The sequence below is a fragment of the Hypomesus nipponensis genome, chromosome 14 (genome assembly GCF_054491055.1).
Source record: "Hypomesus nipponensis isolate SF chromosome 14, ASM5449105v1, whole genome shotgun sequence".
Classification (NCBI taxonomy): domain Eukaryota; kingdom Metazoa; phylum Chordata; class Actinopteri; order Osmeriformes; family Osmeridae; genus Hypomesus; species Hypomesus nipponensis.
Genome location: NC_140374.1, coordinates 17,794,880 through 17,817,530, shown reverse-complemented (window position 1 = coordinate 17,817,530; position 22,651 = coordinate 17,794,880). Strand labels below are relative to the sequence as shown.

The 22,651-nt window shown below is 50.0% G+C and overlaps 1 protein-coding gene across 1 annotated transcript in view; it reads right to left on the bottom strand.

Moving 5' to 3' along the window:
- Window positions 1-22,651, bottom strand: part of LOC146258930 (UPF0606 protein KIAA1549-like) — a 31,058-nt gene that overhangs the window by 6,189 nt on the left and 2,218 nt on the right. The window contains 11 exon segments of the mRNA XM_084671807.1: window positions 1,627-1,763; window positions 3,004-3,224; window positions 5,645-5,829; window positions 6,554-6,731; window positions 8,704-8,849; window positions 8,955-9,014; window positions 9,097-9,289; window positions 9,710-9,840; window positions 9,994-10,153; window positions 10,732-10,820; window positions 11,008-13,230. Of these exon segments, the coding sequence (XP_084527933.1) occupies window positions 1,627-1,763; window positions 3,004-3,224; window positions 5,645-5,829; window positions 6,554-6,731; window positions 8,704-8,849; window positions 8,955-9,014; window positions 9,097-9,289; window positions 9,710-9,840; window positions 9,994-10,153; window positions 10,732-10,820; window positions 11,008-13,230 (3,723 nt within the window).

Sequence of the window (22,651 nt, the reverse complement as noted above, 5' to 3'; positions counted from 1 at the left end):
GTAAACTGTAACTATTCAGAACTAGAGTAAGGGGTAAACTAAACTTCCCCCACCAGGGGGCACAGCTTTTAGAAAGCACTCTGTGCCCAAGGAAGAATCCTGAATGGATAGTATTCCTACACATCATTGATCCTTATCCACATGACTACACTCATTTTCAATATGGACGCCACAAGGGTTTGGAAACAAGACAGCAGGGGGTGGTATTCTTTCTAGACAAAGAGACAGACTTTGTTTGAGAGGGATCGCTGGCTGCCAGTGAATGAGTGACAGCACGGCAGACAGTGATGGATGACGGTGGAAAACATCACAAAGACTCCCAACTACCATGGAAAGACGCACACCAAATAGCAGCAGCTCAGGGGGGGGGGGGGGGTCACACACGACGAGAGAAACAGCCTTACCAATTCTATTCTTCCCTGAAAGCCACAACAGAGAGGAAAGACAGTCAAGTGGACGAAAGGGGGACCTGTCCCGTCCCGTGTGTGACAGAGACGGGGACAATGATTCCACACTGGGGACAGTGAGACCAGACTCCCCTGCACTCCATCCTCCTCCAACACGCTCATCAACACAGAGACAATGAGACAGCACAGCAGAGAGCCAGGAGAGATGGAGAGGACGGATGAGAGGAGGATGAGGGAGAGAGCGAGAAGAGAGAGAGGAGTAAGGAGAGAGAGAGTCAGAGAGCGAGACAGAGAGGAGTGAGGAGAGAAAGAGAGAGAGAGTCAGAGAGAGAGACAGAGAGAGAGGAGTAAGGAGAGAGAGAGAGTCAGAGAGCGAGACAGAGAGGAGTGAGGAGAGAGAGAGTCAGAGAGAGAGACAGAGAGAGAGGAGTAAGGAGAGAGAGAGAGTCAGAGAGCGAGAGAGAGAGAGTCAGAGAGGAGTGAGGAGAGAGAGAGTCAGAGAGAGAGACAGAGAGAGAGGAGTAAGGAGAGAGAGTCAGAGAGAGAGAGAGAGAGAGAGTCAGAGAGCGAGACAGAGAGAGAGAGCAGGGCAGAGTGAGTCATCAGGAGAAGACATTCCTGGGGATGTGGTAGGGTTTGGCCTCCTGGCCTCTCTAAGCCCAGCAGGAGGAAGGGCAGAAAGACCTGGAAGCTCCGTGTGCAGACTGCTGTCTGGGTGAGTGTTAAGGCTGGAGTCATTCCTGTGTGGTGAGTCAGGTTTGAGTGTGTGTCCCGGCCCACTGCCTCACTGGCTCTGGCCCTCTGGACGCGCCCAGCAACGCGGGGGCCCGGGGTGGCACACACACTCCCCAAGGCGGTTCCCATCGCTCAGCCTCTCTCGCTAATCCCCACCCTCCTCCACCTCTTTGTGGTTCCTCTCGGCCGGCGTTCCTTTACTTCTTTGTCACTTCTTGCTGCCCCTGTCCCCCCCCGCTCCTGCTGCTGCTGCCCTGTTTCCCTATAACCCTTCTCACTATAGATCCCCTATAACCCCTCCCACGCTCCTGCTGAGTTGCTTCCCTTCCCCCACCTGTCTCCCTTCCCCCTCCTCTCTCCCTTCCCCCCCCTCTCCCCTCCCCTTCCCTCTTTGCATCCCCCCACCCCTCGCCACCCTCTCCTCCTTCCATTCTTGTTTATATTGCGCGAGTTGACGGGAGCGTGTGTTGCCATGGGCACTCACCGTTTAAAACATTGATGGGGACCTTGCGGGTGTGTCTGCTGTCGCTGGGCGAGGCCACGCCTCTCCGGTTGTCTTCGGTCGACTCCCTCTCACTGGAGCGGTCGCTTACCACGGAGTCGCCGTCCGACGGGGAGATCCTGTCCGGAGACACACACACGGGATGAACACACACACACACACACACATTACATTTAGTCATTTAGCAGACGCTCTTATACAGAGCAACTTACAGTAAGTACAGGGACATTCCCCCCGAGGCAAGTAGGGTGAAGTGCCTTGCCCAAGGACACAACGTTTTCTTGCACGGCTGGGAATCTAACCAGCGACCTTCAGATTACTAGCCCGATTCCCTAACCGCTCAGCCACCTGACTCCCAGCGTATACACATATACACATTTTTAAACACACAAGCCGTTAATGAATGGTCTCTACCATCAGCAGCAACACTATTTACTGTAGATCTACCCTGAACTCTCAAGGAAACAGTTCTGTTTTTCATAGAAATAAACTTTCCTGCTAATCGCCATAATTATTCCCCCCTGACAGGGTAATTAAATCCCTATTAAACTCTCAGACCACTGGTTGCCAAGAGACAAGACAATGACAAAATTAATACTGTGCTCCAATCATTACTACTCGGATAGACTGCACAACGTCAGAAGCTCATCACTGCTAGAACATTTCATTGGAACTGATCTGCTGTTAGGTGAAGCAATTACCACTGACAGATGAGTGTTCAGTCATGGCAGCCGCACATTTCACCTCCCTGTCATATACAGACAGGCCAAGTGGATCTCGCTGGGATCGAGATCATATCAGCCCTGTGAATGAGTCCCAATGAATGACCAGAAGGCAGGTCTGATCATTTCATTTAGCTCTAAACTGAGAACATCCAGGGAGTTTCCTTCATAGCCCTTGCATTGACCTAAAAGGCTGGTGCGCTGGGGCGTGAACCTGCGTCCTGTGGCCCAGAGGCTGGCCTTGCCCTGGCAGGAGCCCCTCATCAGTCTGACAGCAGTCGAGCTGCTCCATCAATAATTCACACACGAATCAGAGAGCTGTTGTGAATGGAGCCCCTATTCAAGTCTTTGTCTGGCTCGCTATTTCTGCCTGAGATGAAACCCCCTCCCCCCATACTGTATATCAGGCATATATCATCGGCATGCCGCAGGAAACCATGACAGAGCGAAACAGCCTGGCGAAGCGCTGACAAAACGCTCGTTAAACGGAAATCAAGAATTCAGCGAAGCGCCCCCCTTCGTAGCTGCGCGGTCATCCTTCTCTCTGGTTCTAGTGTGTGTGGGGGGGGGGGGGGTTGAGGTCTTCCCCCTAAGGGGGTCACTGTGGGGTCACCCAGAGGGCGGGGGCACCACTCACCTCCCCCGTCTGCGGGCGCTGCGGGACACCTTGGTCTGGAAGGAGGCGGAGTTCTTGGACCTGGGGGCGGGGACTTCGCCGCCCTCGGGGCTGGCCGCCTCCTTGGAGGGGAGGGGCGGGGGGCCGGCGGGCTCCTGGATCACCATGAGGTCGTCCTTGCTGTGCTGGCCCAGGTGGAGCTTGGCGAAGTCGAAGCCCTTCACGCTGGGCGTCTGAAGCTGCTGGAGGGGGGGGGGTAGGCGGGGAGGGTTGTCAAGGGCTTTCCCTTCAACCTGACAGCCAGCCAATAAGCACGGAGACAGGAAGATGAATGGGTTGGGAGTGACTGATGGGGCAACTCAAGACACGCATGAGTTTAAAAAAAGCAAAGAGAAGGAAAGAGAGAGAGAGACGGAGAGAGACAGAGAGCGAGCGAGCGAGCGAGGGAAGCGGCCCACTGTCCTCAGCAGAGTGTGTTTGACTGTAAGGCTTTGAGTGTGTGTGTGTGTGTGTGTGCATTCACACATGAATGTCAGAAAGTAAGTGCTCTCTAACATTACAACACAGAGATACTGGATACTAGACAACTGGTCAGACCCCACGCAACTAGGCAGTTCCACTAACATCTTAGCTATGTTGTCGGCTCTAGTGGAGGGTCACTCAGCACAATCACACCAGCAGCAGAAAGGATGACCCTGCTGCTCTCTATCTGGGGGGATACAATATGGGAAATAACATCCAACACACAGCATGGGACATTGGATGAGAGTCCTAAGACTGCACTGAGAAGCGTATAAACCCCTAAAGAGCTCAACAAAAACCTTCCCATGTCAACGGCACGAGGCGCTCGTTCGAGCGCGTCTCACCGAGCGAGGGGAGGGACGGCCTGCACACACGCACACATCTCTAGGAGGAGGACTGCACCTCACCTAGCTTATTGAACCTACATTATACCTCGTCCGTCTCCTCTGCCTTCTTCCCTCTCATTAACTCTGTCTTTTTCTCCTTCTCTCCCTCCTCCTCCTCCTCCTCCTCCTCTTCCTCCTCCTCTTCCTCCTCCTCTTCCTCCTCCTCCTCCTCCGTGCTGTCACCTTTCTGAGGGGCCTTGGCCGGGACTGGCTGTCCCTGAGCAGTGGCAGTCCCAGTGGAGGGTAGAGGGGGTCAGTCACAGACACACCGGTGAGCCCCATGTCCCTCTGGAGGGTCGGGATGCTTCATCCGCTACAGTGCCTTTCTACCTGGGACCCTACTCTGAGGGGATTACTGTGGAACACGACAGGGCTTCTGGTGTTTTCTACTCATGGGAGTGATTTCTACTAGGAAGGGGGGGGGGGGGGGGGTCACACAAACTAGACTGTGGTCAACATCATTAGAGTCTCTAAGGCTTCTATCAAACACCAGGGTCTACTCTGCGGTACCTTCCCCTTCTTATCATCTTCTTCTTCTTCTTCTTCTTCCTCCTCCTCTTCTTCTTCTTCCTCCTCCTCCTCCTCCTCCTCCGCTTCCTCCTCCTCCTCCTCCTCCTCTTCACTAATCTCTATAAGCTTCGTTGTTGATACAGGTGACTGAACAATTGTGGGGAGAGGAGACCGTGCCTCCCTGAGCGAGCCAGACGACTGGACAGAGATGCAAAGGAGATGAGATGAGAGGAGATGAGAGGAGTGATGGATGACAAGGTGAAGGAGGGCCACACTCGAGGCTCCCACACATCACAGTGTGGATTTCAGGCCATGACTTCAACAGTGACACTTGATCAGTCAGAGAGACAGGGTCACAGTAATAACTCGAAAGCGTAGCAGTCTGTGTAGCAGTGTGGTCTGAACAGAGGCTACAGCTAGAAGCCTGCTCTGTAGGATTTGCCACGGCGTGAACCAGCCCACAAGCGGACTACCCACCAGACAACACGCTTCCTGGGTGAGTGGTCAAAGATGTATGCTACATATATGCTTTTGAGTGTACTTTTTGTGTAAGTACCTTTTTTGAGAGCAGCACAACTCATGATAAACCACCTGGAACATTACCCTTACAATCTCTTCCTACGGTAGATCAATCAATGTATCTAGGGGTCAAGCTGTTGTTTACTTTAAGAGATTAATCTTGCCCCCCACATCCCCCACCACTAGTCAGCTGTTTTGGGGCAACACGGAGTCAGGGATATCCCAAGTAATGGTCTGTCAGAGACAAGGCCAGATATGGCCTTCAGAGAGGAGATAAGCAGCCAAGCCAGACACACGGAGGAGCCTACCGGCTGATAACGCTATCTCTCCACACTCGGTGAGGGGGGGGGGGGAGGTCGCTGTGAGAGGAAGGATAGAAATACAACAATCTAGATGATGGGGACTGCGCTGGTGTTTTGGAAGCACCGTGTTGATGGACGGGAGAAGAGGTGGTGTGGTTGGACAGAGCTGATACAGCGTGCCAATCTCTCTATGTATCAGGCCACAGTCTGAAGTGTCTAACTGAGGAGAGGGAACGTTGTTGTTAACGGACGAGGACAGTGGCAGTTTGAAAAGAAAACGCCCGGAAGGAATGCAGTCAAAAAGTGCATGCATAGAAGACAAAACAAGACACACGGACATGAAAATACTTTGAACCCCCCCCCGGAGCCCCCCCACCCCCCCCCCCCCCGTTCCCTTCCTCCGTCCCGCTGGTCCTCCCTCACCTTCTGTCTCTGCTGGACACTGGTCATGGCGTCCGGCTGGAACTCCAGCTTGTCCGTGCGGCAGAGCTTCCAGTAGAGGATGGAGATGATGACGGTGACCACGATGAGAGGCACAACCACGCCGATGACGATCCACAGGTTGGTGTTCTCGTTGTCCGAGGGAGGGGAGGCCACTTTATCCACAGCTGGGAGGAGGGGGGGGGGGGGGGAGTGAGGCGGGCAGGCAGGCAGGGAGAAAGGGTTAAGGCAGTTTGGTCTTTCAAGGACTTTCTCTACTTCAGTGCAGGAGTTCATTCATGCTTCATGGCCATTCACGCTATCAAGTGGGAAATACTGAGCCCCGCATGGCAACAGAGAGAGGAGAGAGGGACAGGGCTGGTGTCATCACGCCTTTCATCTCTTACATAGGCAGGCTATATGTTTAGCATAGTGTGTGTATGGTGCAGGGGTAAGTAGTTCAAAGGCTACTATACATACATTCAGCCAGAGAGCAATTCAGCCTTTCTCTGTCGTAGATTTGCTGTGATCAGAGCTTGTGAATAATGTGAACATGTGATTAAGAACTTCATAAGAAAGAGAGCAGAACTAAGATCTGTGACACCAGACATGCTGACACCCCGTCACTGATGAATGAGGGGCTGATTATCACAGGCCTCTAATCCACCTCCTTCCTGTGATCCTTGCTTCCTCCTTCCTGTTTACTAATCCTACCAATGAGCAAGCTCAGATCGGCCTGGGCCACCTTGACGTCATGGGGGAACTAATCACCATAAAGGAGCTGAAATAGAGCTTTTAATCTATGAATCAAACCTATAAACTTACGCATGATTTATGCTATGCCATGCCCATGCCCAGGCAGACTAAGGTGGTTGAATGTGTGTGTGCGTGTAAATGCCCGGGCAGACTCACGTTGTGCCAGGATGCCCTGCACGCGGTAACCCAGGACGATGGCTGCCCTCTGGACGTCCAGGCTGTTCAGCATGGTTGCCGTGGTGACAGCAGGCAGCCTCTCTCCGCTAGGACCCTCCACAAAGTAGACCATCTCTAGAGGTTGGTCTGGACCCACCAGTCTGGCCGTCCGCACCATCTGGAAGGGCACGAGGTAAAGGAACACACACACAAACTATTGTAAACAAAACCACTGGAGGAACATCCCTCCACAATTAACCAATTACCAGTATCAACAGCACCATGTGCTACAGGATCAGAACTTTCAGTCCTGATGTTGGCCTTCATGTCTCCCCTACGAGTGCTGCGTAACTGCTCAGGGAACATTCCTAGACAGACAGACGGGAGGGTTTGAACAGAGGCTCAGCCCAGGCCATGTGCTCGCTCATGCAGATCAAACCCACATTACGGTGGCTGCAGTTACTGGAGTGGAGAGATGTTTGCCTGCGTGTTAACCCACCTGAACCCTTGCCTGCCAGCTCCTCACCTCCTCCTCCCTGCCAGCTCCTCACCTCCTCCTCCCTGCCAGCTCCTCACCTCCTCCTCCCTGCCAGCTCCTGACCTCCTCCTCCCTGCCAGCTCCTCACCTCCTCCTCCCTGCCAGCTCCTCACCTCCTCCTCCCTGCCAGCTCCTCACCTCCTCCTCCCTGCCAGCTCCTCACCTCCTCCTCCCTGCCAGCTCCTCACCTCCTCCTCCCTGCCAGCTCCTCACCTCCTCCTCCCTGCCAGCTCCTCACCTCCTCCTCCCTGCCTCCCTGCTTCTCTAATGACCAGTTGAACCATAATTAACATGTGTGAGCCGTGGCTCTCTCTCTCCCAGTTTTGTCCTGTACGTCCTCTCTCTGTGGGTGTTAGGGCTTTGTGTGGTTGGCTGTGGTGTGGAGAACAACTGAATATCTTGATCTGAGCTGTCATTAGCCTCGTGGAGAGAGGCTGAAGTGACGTCTTTGAAATGCAAAATGATAAACCACAAAGCAGCCTATTTCAAGAAGGCGTTTTCTTTCAAGTCTGTTGGAGGGAACAGAATCACCATGCGAGCGTATGCCTCCTGATTAAACCTGGGGGGGGGGGGGGGGGAAACCTTGGAAGGAAAAAACTAGGATAGTGACACCTCATAAAACAGCCTCTAAAATTAAACTTCTAATCATAACTCCTAGGTGACACTAAGGTCCAGCGCAGAGATAAGACGTGTGTGTGTGTGTACCTGTCTGTGTGTGTCTGTGTGCCTCTCTGTGTTGTAAGTGCTCTGTGGGGTTCCGAGGGCTGATAGGGAGGCTAGAGGTCAGTGTCTGGGGCAGAGAGCCTCAGACAGGATGGTGTTCATCACTGTGACAGCTGCCTGCTCACAGCTGCCCACCGTCACGCCCAGGGGCCCTGGTGACACATCTACAGGATCCACCTCCTCACCAGCATCCACGAGCCGAGGAAGAGACATTGAGACATGCAGGAACAGATGGGAGACATGGAAGAGGGCAGAGATCGAGGAAGAGGGAGGAAGACAGACGATATTTAATAATCGATCTGCTATTGGCGCTGCGTCTTACAGCAGCTTTCAAGTGACAGAAATGAAGCAAGAGAGAGAGAGAGAGAGAGAGAGAGAGAGAGAGAGAGAGATACTGTGACTGTGTTTGTGAGTGGCTGCTCCTCACATGAATAGGTGGCGTTGCCATGGAAACTCAGCCTATCCTGTCCCTTTGGAGGAAACGAGAGGGGGAGAGGGGGGAGGGGGGAGGGGGGAAAGAAGAGGGGGGGAGTCGCGGAACAGGTGCGGAGCGAACCACAAAAGGCTGGGGTCCATTAGTAAAGCGGACGGGTGCTGCGGGCAAAAAACACCAGAGAAGAAGGCAGCCCACTGTTGGAGGAAGGAAGTGATTCCCAGTTGTAAAGAGCCGACCACTAACAGACCTCCTATAACGTCAAACCATAGCAGAATTAAGCTAAACTCACCCTGTAACCACTCACACACATAATGTCCAATGCGCATCCTGTAGAATTCTAAACAGTCACCCTTGAGTTGAGTGGGTTAAGTACCTGAACCAGGGGAGCCCAGAGTACAGTGAATAGTGAAGTCCAGGGTGAAGGAAGAGGATAGTGAGGAGGGTTTGGTGTACCTGGACACTGTTGTTTCCTCCGCTGGTGGCTCTTCTTGTGCGTCTGGCCGAGCCCAGCACCTCCTCCAGTATCTGGGCCAGGCGACGCTCCATCTTCACCTGGAAGGCCCTCTCCTCCACACCCTGCTCCAGCACACCCAGGAGCACTACACACACACACACACACACACAGATGAGGCACGGAACAGACGGAGCCAAACTGCATTGTCATCCATCGTTTCCGAGTGGCAGAGTGAGGGGGCTCTCTTTACCTGTTCTGACCCAGGAGGAGCGGAGCAGAAGGGTGGTGTTCAACTCTGGGTAGTGGACAGCTGTTGGAGAGAACGCTGGCTTTAGAGACCGTGGATGGAGCATGTGCACGTGTGTCTGTGTGTGTGTGTGTGGGGGACTCACGCTCTGCTATCTGCAGCACAGGGAAGCCCAGGTAGTAGCTGAACTCCACCATGTTGAGCTTCCGGAGGAGGTTGCTGACCTCCGACCCTTGCACGTAGCCATTGGCGTCGCTCACGGCGAAGGTGATGTCCACCTGCTCCCTCTGCTGCCGGGCCTGAGCGAGAGGGCTCGACCCCAGCGTGATGTTCACCACCTACAGTACGCACGCGTCCACACGCAGAACAGATCCGTGAGGAAAGGCGGGCCAGATCTACAGGCACAGTTCTCGGCCCGGGTTTAGTCAAAGCTCCAGTATCGCTGCTGCGAGCGTTAGAGACAACAGCGCCTGGGCTGAGTGAGCAGCTAAGCAAGATGAATCAATGCCAGAAGACAGGCGGTTCAGGTCTGAGGGCTCTGCCTTCAAACACAGCCCAAACCCATCTGTCTCCATTTTCTGGGCCTTAATCAGAAGTCACTGCTGTAAACACCCCCAGCGCTGTGGCTGTTGTTCCTTCCGCCTTCCTTGTTTCTTCAGCATGCTGGACCCTCAAGGGAGGCTCCAGCAGTGGACGCGGTCTTGGCTCTCAGCGTGTGTGTGCGTGCGCGGTGTGTGTGTGTCCGTGCGTGTGTTTACCTGCACGGTGAAGTTGGTGGATTCCTGTGCGAGGCGGCGGACCTTGGCGTAGGCCATGGTCAGGCCTTTCTCGATGCGCTGGCTGAAGTTGCACACACGCACGTCTATGTGGCTGGGTACAAACTGCAACACTGGAGACAGAGGAGTACCAGGGCAGAGACAGGAGGTCAGGACATCCAGAAATATGGCTTTTAATGGTCGCCGTAAGTTTTTTTTTTTTTTTTTTTTTTTTGATATGGCTACTGGATTGAGTTATATTGAGAAGCCATGATGTGTGTTTTTACCAGAGTGGACCTGGTACTGGCGGTCTGGTATGGACCAATTGGGTGCGAGGGAGAGGAAGCGACGGCCGGACTGGCGCAGAGCGTTGATGACAGATATCGCTGAGTAGACGACTGGGCCTGACACGGCCCGGAACACAAACCTCGGAGGGGGTTCCACCACCTACACACACACACACACACAATCAAAACTTGTCAGCATCATTTTACGCACTGCATTTCCCCTCATTTGAATGTGTTTAGATGCGTTAAGCCATAGAAGAAAGAAAGGTGAGAGAGAGGGAAAAAAGAGAGAGATTAAACATGATTTTTACTGTGGCATGACGACATACTATGTCCGTATCCCCTCTACTTGGCTGTGGAGTCTTGGTGTATCTAACTATGCTAGTCTGTTTATCACATAGTTCAGATAAGGAGGCACAGGAAATGGTGCATCCCTACACCAGGCAAACAGACGTACGCACATACACCTAACTGTAACCCTGTTCAGCTGGACGTTTTCTCATATCTAACAGCTTCAGCTCAATGTCAGCTTAGCTCTGTCATACATACTGTTCAATTACCAGTCGAAACATAATCCTGCTACAGTAGGATACAGATTTGTAGTCATATTTAGAGTTTCTAAACTCTTATCTTTGCTCATCTCACTTTGTAAACGCAAGCCCCCCTCCCAAAAACGACGGAACAGCATTGGCAACCACACGATTGAATTCCACAGTGTTGAACGGCACAGTATCGTACCTGCAGCTCCAGGGATCTGTTGAACCGGCTCTTCAGGATATCTCGGATCTGCAATTTGGCGTGGCCCACTGTGGCCCCAGACGGAAAGCCTGCAAACCCAGCATGCACAAATAGTATCATCATCATCGTCATTACTGCAGCCCTTTCTGTCTTGGTGCTCATTGTTGGTATTTTACTGTTTCAGTATGGTAACCAATCCTCTGGAGGGATGCGGATCGACAAGAGGTTAGCATTGTTGATCTCGTGTGATGTCCTCAAAGCTCTGCTGCCACTCACCGACCCTGACGAGGTACTCCGGCTTGGTGACCTCACAGAGGTACGGCCGCGGGGGCGTGGTCTTGGCGGTGGAGGTCGGGGTGCTCGAGGCCTCGGTGGCGGTCGTGCTCGTCTGAGTAGTCATAGCAACAGTAGTAGCAGCCTCAGTAGTAGGCACAGGAGACGAGGTGGTAGCCGTGGTTAGGTTAACAGTAGTCAGGCTGTCGTTAGTCCAAGCTGTGACAAGGCCATCGGATGTTGTCATGCCCTGGTCGGCCATGACAGCTGTCGCCGGGGGCACGGACGTGGTGTTGTGGGATAGCTCGGTGGGTGCTGAGGTGATGTTTTGGAACATGTCTACAGAGGATGGACTGAATGCCATAGAGGAGGACAGGACAGGAGTGGAGGTGGGCATGATAGTCTCTGACACGGTTGAAGAGACATACCACAGGATGTCTGTCAGAGAGGAAGAGGATGTGACATCGTCGGAGGGCTGCGTAAAACTGGGCACAACAGACTGTACGAGCGAGCTGATATCCAGGTCCACTGACGGAGTCGGGGACACGAGGCTAGACCAATCACCCGAGGACACCCCCTCATCCCAGATGGAGTGATTCATCGAGGGGGTCGGAGCTACAGAAGGTTCTAGAAGCACCACGGAAACGTTCCCCGATTGGGGCGTCACTGTGACCCCTGGGGGGTCTGTTCTGGCGGTGTCGTAAGGCTCGAACCCTGTGGGGTCACTGGATGCCCCTTCCTCGACCCAGGTGGAGTTATCGGCTCCTTCTGCTGTTCCGTTGTAGGACACCGTCGGCAGATGGCTGGGGTTCACAGGTAAGGTGCTGGTGGCCAGAATGTGAGTGGAACTGATGGAGACGAGGGAGGAGATCTTGGACGTGGTCACGTTGCCCCTGTGTTCAGCTAAGCTGGAGTTGTCCTTGGTCATCTGGGTGGTGACGTACTCCAGACTGTTCATGTCCGGCAGGAGCACGTCCGTGGGTTCCACGGTGAAGGCGTCCGACCAGTCGACACCTGAGCTTTCCTCGCTCTGGGGGTTTGCTGTAAGATCCAGCCTGGGGTGACTGGATGTGAGGGAGGGTTGGGGGGACGGACGGATGGAGGACGACAGGGGAGGGAGGGCGGTGGGAGGGGCGCTCCTTACACTGGAGCTGTAGGCTGTGGTCAGACTGGGGGAAATGAACAGGTGGTGCCTGGAGGAAGGGGACACGCCCACCCTGGAAGGAAAAGAGGTGTCGTAGCTCTCCGTGTCTTCAGAGTCATCCAAGTCAAACATGTCTGAGGGCAGGGTGGTCACCATGGTGTAGCTGTCACTATCATGGTCTCCAGGCAGTAAGGACATTGGTTCCGGGTAATCCCCGGACCCCCAGTCTACCTCCATGGTGTTGGTGGGGAAAAAGTCATCCGGGGGCACCAGGGTGGGCTCGACCAAGGAGGTGGAAGAGATGGTTTGGGGGTTGAGTAGAGGCAGGAAGCTGGGGTCCAGCCTCCTGACAGGGGGCTCCAGCAGCAGGTGGGTGCCCTGGGCAGAGTCCTGCTGCATCATGGATTCCCTGCTGGGGCTCTGCTGGGTAAGGTCAAGCAGGCTCCTGGATGGCTCCATGGAGGGCCTGGGATCCAGATAGACTGAGCTGGACTCGTCAGTGGGTCGGCTGGGGGGTGCGAGCGGACTGACATGATCTGATTGGTCGTGCTGGTTGCTGGGTGGTCGTTGGTCTGCGGTGCTCTGGTCAGAGAGAGGGACAGGACGGTGTGGAGATAAGGTCCCAAAGTTGGTGGAGAGACTCTGGGTGGGAGTGGACGAGTTGCTGAACTTTGCATGTAGAAGCTGCTGATCTGGGGCAGGAACAGGGTTTGTAGTGGAGGGAGGCGGGGTGGAGAGTGACCCATAGCCAGTCAGCTTCACATCCCTGGCCAGTCTAGCAAGGCCTCCCCATGGTTGAACGGAGCCCTCGGCTGCCTGTGAGGGGTGTACAGAGGGAGAGGGGAGAGGCACTGGGCTGAGGGGGAGGGAGTCCCCAGATGACGAGTCTTGAGAGGGGGAAAGGCGGTCCTGGGAGGCCCCAGCATCTCCCAGTAAGGGCAGAACTGCGGTGGTAGTGGTGTGGACTGACTTTTCAGAGGCCTTTGTGTGTGGAACTGGTAAGGCTAAAGGTGATTCTGTCCAGCTTGATGATCCCTCAGGAAAGTCTTTCAATATGGCAGGACCCAATGAAGGCCCATCTGCTAGATAGAAAGAGAGAGGGCATATGAAAGACCAATGCAGAATGATCCTACATTTAAATAATCTAATAATTCTTAAAGGAAACGGAAGTCATTGAAATAGACTGATGGAAATGGTGGTAACTGTTGTAATGCCTACATTCATAAACATAATCTCACATAAATTCACAAAGAAAGCAAGATGACATCCTAACTTTCAAATATTGGGGTTTATTAACAACCCAGAGGCTGCATCAATAAATGTTGAGAAAAGATTGGTTTGAAGTTCTTTCTTTAAAGGGATCAGCACAATACCTTTAGTGTCTTAATGAACATTGATCTGTGAATAACAGGCCTTAATCAAAAGCACCCAGGTGAATGAAAATAGAATTCTCAAGACATGATATTGCAGTTCATCAATAGAAAGCTTTGAAAATAGAAAAATAAAAAAGTTTCTGAAGGTTGAAAATAATGTTTCAAAAAACATTTTAAAAAAAAATGTATACTGTCATGATCTATCGCCCCACAGTCCCCCCAAAGTCTGTGTTGAACTGTCCCAGACATCTAGTCTGTGTTGAACTGTCCCAGACATCTAGTCTGTGTTGAACTGTCCCAGACATCTAGTCTGTGTTGAACTGTCCCAGACATCTAGTCTGTGTTGAACTGTCTCAGACATCTAGTCTGTGTTGAACTGTCTCAGACATCTAGTCTGTGTTGAACTGTCCCAGACATCTAGTCTGTGTTGAACTGTCCCAGACATCTAGTCTGTGTTGAACTGTCCCAGACATCTAGTCTGTGTTGAACTGTCCCAGACATCTAGTCTGTGTTGAACTGTCCCAGACATCTAGTCTGTGTTGAACTGTCCCAGACATCTAGTCTGTGTTGAACTGTCCCAGGCATCTTTTTCATCGTCCACGGGACGCCGTTCATTTCCAGCTCTGAACTCTATTCAGAAACATACTCAAGGACCCAGCCATGTATGCTAACCCAGACAAGGACGAAATGGAACACTTATCTTAGCAAACATGAGGCATTCTGATGGCCGAGGAAGTTGAATCTACGCAGCAGTGTTTCACACAGAGATCACTTGGGGGATGGTGGGACAAACACTACATCCAATCCACTGTGTGTCTTAATTCATTTTTAGTACTGCTCATCATGCAAACATCATGCATGCATCATAGGGCTCTTTGAGGGCACTTTAGGTCATTGTAGTAGCTTTTACATTGGTAAAATGGGCTACTTACTGAAGCACTATAAATGACCACCAGTACAGCAATACGATATTTCGGTGCTTGACCTCATCAGTTGGCAACTGCAGCTTTTAGGAGAAAAACCCTGCTCCAACCCTTGGCTGCATTAGTGGCTTTCTGTTTGGGGAATATGGCCAATGAAGAACTAACCAAACTGGAGTGCCAACGCCTTTTCTCAGTTGTTGGCTCTTGCATAACTTTAGCATCATGCATGATTTAATTGGGAACTTCTGTGATTACACAAGTCACAATCCCCTACACGTGTGTGTGTGTGTGTGTATGTATGTATGTGTGTGTCGTGTGTGTGTGTGTGTTAGAACGAGAGAGAGAATGTGTGACTGAGCTACTGAGAAGATGCCGTTGCCACAACACTGTTCAATAATTCAAAGTGGGTCGTCAAAGAGTTTGGTTTCAAGACCAGTATCAGTTTGCCTCGTTTATATTCCAAAACATGTTTCATAAATGTTCTGTTAGCACACACTCCACGTGGCAGAGCCGAAGGAAGGGTGAGAGCGCTAGAGCGAAGGAAATTAGATCTTAAAGTTAGCCAAACAGTCAGCAAAATCCTATTCAAAAAACATATTCTGTGCATATGAAACCAAGACACTCTTTAATAGTTCTTTACTGTTAGAAACATGCCACTTGACAGCAGACAGGGCAGCACGTGTAGCAGCTGATGGAACGTATTCACAAAACTAAACACATATTATACTTTCCAAAATATCAAATCCATAAAAATAAAAAAATAAAACGATGCCAGCAAAGCAGATGCTAAGTTGGGTGGTGCTGGCAGGCTGAAGCCATCCCTTTGTTGGGCTTGAGGTTGAGGAGTCAGTCTGGGCAGCACCAGGCACCACTAGACTCTTGATGTGGATGAGTGACTCAGCCGTCTGCAGAGCGGATGCTGCTGCTCGCGGTGCTGCCTGAACAGCTCTGTAGAACCAGACATCCACACAACCACACCAGCTGAAAGAGGGCTATTCTTAGACCGAACCGTCTACACTACAGAGCCGCCGCCACAAGAGAATCGAGGAGAGAGATGCAAATGACTCCCCTGGAATCATAAGAAACAGAAATGAGATTCAGCTGATCGAGTCGGGGGGGTTTTTTTTTTTTGGGGGGGTGGGGGGGGGCTGTCTTTGCTTTGCTTGCTCACATTCAATAAGACAGGAAAAAGTGAACAGCTGGCTGAAGCATGGAGAGAAATGGGCTAAATGATTTCCTATGGCACCTTAATCAGGTCAGCATGTTCTGGTGCTTTGGCCTCTAGAAACAAACCGACTTGCTCGTGTTTTTCAATGAGTAGTCTCTACTCCACACTTGAATTTACCAACACTAAGTGACACACAGACTTCCAGAGTGCCAAGCAATGTGACTGCCAGCAGGACAGAAAGCTGGGGAGCACTCTTCTTCCATGTGAATGGCTTCTAACTTTAAGCCAGGCAGAGTCTCACAAACAGGTTCTGGGTCTGGGAGCTAGTGATGTGTATTACCACTATGACACCAAACTGTCACTTCTCCTCATCATGCTACCTCGATGTAGAGCAACATCAATTCCTTCACATAATTAGGACCATGTTCAGCTGGTTGACAATGCGTGCAGCTGAGTAAACTGTAGTATTGACACACTGTTACCAGGTCAGTGTTCAGGGGACGCATTAGCACCCGAGAGCGCCCATGACAATCGCTGGTTGATGCGTATGAGAGGGAGGGGGTTGGGGAGAGAGACCTCACAAATGGGACAATGATTGGAGGTCACATACACAGACACACCCACACAAAGACACACACACAACATGGATAGTAGTTGATTGAAGATGGTAGCCATTGGCAACACTGAAGAGGAGAGCATGCTGGGAAGGCACCGCAGGGCATCTGTGTCTGTCCTCTCCTCACCAGTAACAGAAACAACCCTCCTCGGCCACGAGTCTGTTTACACACAGCACAGCACAGCACAGTACAGTACAGCACAGCACAGCACAGCACAGCACAGCACAGCACGGTGCAGCACAGCACAGTACAGCACAGTACAGCACGGTACAGCACGGTGCAGTACAGCACAGTACAGCACAGCACAGCACAGTACAGCACAGCACGGTACAGCACGGTGCAGCACAGCACAGTACAGCACGGTACAGCACGGTACAGCAAAGTACAAAGCGACCTACTCAAATGAAGAGGTGTAGCTCGTTCATGAATAATCAAACCACGCCTCATCGCCGTGATGTCCAATTGCTGATCTTAACAATTGGTGCTGCGCAGCTCGTGGAGGGGTAATGACAGATTGGAGGGCAGCAGACAGCAGACAGGAGACGGCCTGGGCTGTGCTGACGTTACAGAAGCCAACGGTGGACAAAGAGATTGGGGGACTGGCCGGCACTGCCACCTGTCCCCAGAAACATGAGCGCGTCACACAACCTGCACAGCCGGTTGTTGGGCCTATCAGTTATACAGGCCTGGAGAAGGCATGCTGCTGAGGGATGACCTCCACGTGATCATATCGCAAATGTCAGACCCTCAACTGGGATACGTGTGTGCATTCGGACGGGCTCAAAGCACATCACTTTTGCTGAGACTCAAGTCCAATCCAGTGTCACAGAACACTGTTTATCTGTAAAATGTGTATTAGACAGACTCATATCTGAACTTGAAACATCATTTAGCCAGTAAAGACTCTCCACCATAGTGGTGAAATAACCTCCTAGAGTAATAACCATTAGTCTGACAGTACTGCCAGATGATCACAGAGGGGATTTCATTTATTCATCAGATGAAAAATGACCAACTAATGGGGTTCTATTTCTGTGCACCGAGACACTGAAGTAGTAATTGCATACATTATGAATAGCTAGACACCACGTCTGGTCAGACCTATACTGTCTCCTCACCACTCACTGGTCCTCTGTCATTCAGATTCATTCAGCCTAACCATCAAACCCCTTTGAAGATGAATGAAAGGAGTTCTGATTCTCACAGGTCTACAACTAGAAGACTGGTCTTTTTGTTTGGTCACATCCATCTGTTCGCAGGTCTGTGCAACGCTTCAATAGGGCACGGCCAGTGAAGTTGGTTAGCACACCATTCACAACATCTGGGACTTCATGTTTGGCCAGACCTCAGCTAATGAGCTGGTAGGTTGTTGCTTGGCCCCCAATCTACAGCAGCATCAAACTACACTGTAGTGCTATGATTGCTCAATCAATGAAGAGCTGCTTTTACAGCAATACCATTAGCCCTGACGAGACCTAATCCTAAAGTCCCTCCCCTCAAAGTCAAAACTAAAAATAGGAGAAAGAGAGAGAACAAGCTAAAGGGAGGGAGAGAGGGAAAGAGAGAGTTGAAAGACAGAGTGATTGAACAAGGGAAACAACAACAAAAAACACCCGTTCTCTCAGAGATTATGAGGTCTGGGCTATTTTTAGAGAACTTTTGAGAACTTCTGCAGAGCTGCCAGGTTCCATAGTCATACAGTTGGGTTCTGTTTCTGGATAAGACGGGTGCAGGAAACAAGCTGTAATTTGTGTCATATTCCATTTTCCATTACACAACACAACTGTGCTGATATAAAAGGTATAGGTCCTGGATATTTCATATGACGTTTCCCCCCTCCCACATCTCCCTTGTGTGCTTTGGAGCAAAAAACAAGCGATTGTGGAGAGATGAAATCAATATATAAATCCTCAAAATGATATTAGTTTCCCAAATGACGTTTGATGCCACGTCTGAATAAGGGTTAACCTGATAAAACAGCTATCCTCTGATCTGTGATTAAATCACAAAGAGAGAAAGAGAGAGAGACAAAAGAGAGAGAGAGAGCAGGAGATAAAGAGAGATACCTCCAAAGAAGCATCAAGATGATTGCAATTACAGCTTTTTTAAGGATCTCAGCAGCAGTCGGTTGCAGTATCCAGAAAAATAAATGGTGTATTTTAAGGTTAGCGGATTTCATTCCTAAGCAACCAGAGTCTAGACAAGGCCCACATGTTCCAGGCAGAACTGAAGGGTTCTTAGTTCTAATTCTCACAAAGAATAGACCAACACTGGGCCAAAAGCAAGCTGTCTGAGTCTGGAGACCGAGTTACTGACAAAAGTCAGTTAACACACACACACACACACATAACCGTTTACAAGACCCCAAATGATCTCATTTCCTTTGTTTGCCTTTTTTGGCAAAAAGTTGCACAATTTGAAAAAGGAATAGGAAAGAAGAAGAAATTACCTTTAGGTATTAATGCAAACTACAACACATGTTTCTGTTTGAGCCGAGTCCATCGCGTGACTTTCTCTTGTCACTTGGCAGAGCCAGCTACCCTGAGTGCAACTGAACGATCAAAACTGAACTTTGTTGATGTTAACTTTATCTGCGAAGCTTTTAAGATTATTTATCAGTTCCAAAACCTGAAGAGGAAACTGTTAAGTAGCCCCCACCTTCACACTATTTAATCCTTAGTTGAAGGTTTGATGGTAAGTTTTCTCTATCTAATACTTCTGCAGTTCTACTGTTTTATCTCTAAAGGAATCCATTTTGAAGATGAAAGAGAGCAGAGGAGGACAAAGGAGATGGAAGAGAGAGTGCTGGGACCGACGAACACGGAAAGGAGGAGCCTATTTACATGAAATCATATTAATCAGAATGATATCCCTTGGATACCACCATATAAACACACTTTGTTGTGTCATTCATTGGACCTTGTTTTCATTGCGCCCTCCAACTAGCCTTTCTCTCACTCTGATCTGTTCAAACCCTTTTTTTTTGACCACCCCTCCTTTTCCTTTTACCCCACACCCCATCCTCTCTCTTCTCATCTACCTCCCCCTTCCTCTATTCCCAGCCCGGATTTTCTTCGAAAGACAGGAAGGCAGAGGTTTGTAACCAGAGAAGCCCTGAGGTCTTGGTCAATCTGCACCCTCCAATGCTCTGCTCTGCTTCTCATCCCCTCACCTCTGTTTTGCTCCTCACAGTTAGAGAACTCTCAGGCCTGTCCCTCTGGGAACACTGGGCCGAGACAGAAAAATAAATGTTTTTTTTGTTTTTTTTTCGAAGCACACATTCTATGATACGCATAGCCAAACCTGAAAGGGCAATCTAATAGTGTGTCTGCTTAATAATGGCTGGATGCTAAGATGGTCTAGCCTGGAGAGTGTAACCTAGAAAGGCCTGGCTGAATGGCTCCATCTGCTCTTAGAAAATAAATAAATAATCAGCAGCAGTTCACTGGAGCGTACAGTGATTTGTACAGCAGCACAATATGGCCTTAGTGACGCCCTCTGCCAAATACTGAGTTCCACCTCACAAATTTTGAGTTCATAAGATTGGTAAGTTTTTTCTTAAGCCCATCAAAAGCAATGCGTGCAGGTGAATTTGTAGGTTTAACGTAAAAAACTTAGTTAAAAAATAACACAAAGTCCTAATACGTGTCATCCGAATGCAGTTGAATGGGCTATGGCTCTGGTTCCAGCTGTTGTGTCTGGATCTTGCTTATGGTACAAGGGCTACAACCTCTCAGTTATCAGTCTGCAACCACGGCGGGTTCATTCTAGGTTCTCAGCTGTCACAGGTTTGATTAGAAGCTGAGAAAGAATAGTCGTATCTAGAGAGGCTTTCACTGTGGACCACTTTCTCTCAAACACACAGGAAACCCAAGCAGTCTGCTTCTACAGTCCCTGATAACAACATCCCACCGTGTAGCCTAACCATAATCGCTAGAAAAACAACCCAAGAACGAGCCCATACAACAACACAAAGACAGCACAATGATACACGTGGTGAATGTCTGAGGGCAACTCAGGATAACCTTTCACAAACTATCGTGCATGAACCAGCTATTAAACTACATCTGAAATGCACCCACTCGTAAGGCAGAATATCCAAAAAGGAACAGATGGAAAGAGTAGAAAAAGTGTAAGCCTTAATGCATCTCCCCTTTCACTAGCTCTAACCTATCTGTCCCTATTGAAGTAGGCCTAATTGATAAGATTCTGCCTGAAGGATAAGTAGGCTTGGCCAAGTGAGCACTGGGCCACACTATCCAGACCCCTCCATTTGTTAGGCTAGGTTAGATGACAGGTAATAACTCGTTAAAAACTCCTGCTGCACCCACACAGGACCACCACACGTGAGCTGTCTTCGTTTGTGATTTCCCAGTATCAATGTCAATCATTTACCATAATATTTGGGCAAGAAGTGGACATTTGTGGGAAAATTGCCGTTGAATTTTTGTTTTAAAATGGGCCACACAAAATCACTAGCAGATGTTTTGTCGACCATAGCCTCTACTCTGTGGCACCTTCACCCACCAGACTTGTTGGTTGGGCAGAAACAACACAGTGCCTGTGTTGTTTGGTAGAGTATTAGTGAATCATGGCAGAGGCCGTATCAGTGTTTGGCCTGTGATGAGCGCTGCTCATTGATCCTCTGATGGCTGGACTCTCTGATGCATTATGAATGGGCTCATTGTCATCTCCATCAGATCAGGTTTCACATATCAACCGACTACACTGGTGACTGACTAGCTAGCCAGCCTTGGCCCCTCAGACTTGGAAAGGAGTATGGTCTTTGACAGTGATGGTGTGGCAAATTTCATCCTAAAACTGCTCTGTGTAGGCTAAACTATCAGATTCAACACCTGGTTCTACTGTGTTGTTAGTATTTAGGGGCTTTGAACATGCAGGGACATCCTCTCACAACTTACCCTGCCTCATTTAGAAATATAATTTAGCTTGTGACCGTGATGACTGCTAGGCTGCAGCTAATGAAAGCGCTAGCTTAGCAAGGCCACGGAAAGTCCAGTACGAGGCACTAAAAGGAAAACCAGTAGCAGCTTTCACTGTCTTCGCTTTGGGATGGCCTTTTTGTTTGGAATTAAACAGATGAGAACAGTGAGAGTGAGAGGAGTTGAGCAAAGAGCACAGACCACAGTAGAAACCTGTTCTTCTGATGCGAGTCCAAGTGACGGATGGTGAACATTCACATGTGGTGCTTAGTCTGCTTGCCAGGAGGGATTCATCACAGACCATTCCCCTTACTGACAGAACCCTAGTGTAAAGTGTGGGCTTGCTGAAATCATCAAATACATGAGGGGGATAGACTATTCATCTTCCCTCTGCTGACCCGGATAATAGACCCTGCCTCTCGTACCTCAGTCTTATAGTAGGACAGACAGCAATTCTACCCCCTTACACACTAGCACCACACCTACATCATACGAATTAAGCAATTTTAGGATTACAAAGCAATTTGTGTTAGGCACTGGTGAGATGTCGATTGTCCAGTCTTTATTATAATTGGATAATCTTTCTGTAATCTGATTGGGCTGCTGTTAATTTGTGTTTTGGGTCATATAACAATCAGCTAGTTGATTAATTTCCTACCCACATGTATCCTAGCTGGGTGTAGTATACCGTCGTTTTTCCATCAGTGAGGTTCACCGTGTTGTTTCTTGGAGGAGGGCAGGGCAAAGAGAGGTTTGGTTGCGGTCATCTCTCCAGGGGAGATGTGTTGGCCCTGCTATGCCAGGCTAATGGCTACCCTGAACTTTCAACAGCCTTACTGTCAGCTGCTTCTGCACATAAACAAACGCTTCAAAGCTAAGACAGGCTTGATGGAACTGATACCAAAGCTACAGTCTCTTTATAGGCATGTCACAACACCTCTGGAGAGAGACAACAGACTCACTAATCAGATGAACTCACTAGTTTGTTAATAAACTATTGTACTGGCATCACATTCCAAATGCTATCTAGTACTATTATGAAGTAGCTTGTTCTATTGTCCTTAAAACACTGTTAAGATGAAAATAGTTTTGGATGTAATTTATTGAACAAAACAAAATTGACAAACAGTGCTTACGTGTATGATTTTTAGCTTGATCTGTCCTGACACTGGTTCGACTCAAGACCCTACTGAGAGACTGAAATGTCCCAACGTGGACCATGAATACGCCTCTTTATTAGGAAGTCAGGAGTCAAACAGGTCCTCTGTGTCCACTGCAGTGTCCTCATTATGCTGCTCACACCCTAACAAGGACAGGCAGGCAGTAACCGCCACCACAAACACACACAAGCCTCCGGTATCGACTCACATCCTTGCTCTGTAGGAATGAGTTGGCCTATATCTTCCAGAATGTTTATCATCAGAGAACTGTTGTGTGTAAAGTCTGCCTGCCTTTCTCAGTTTCCAACCAGCCAACCAG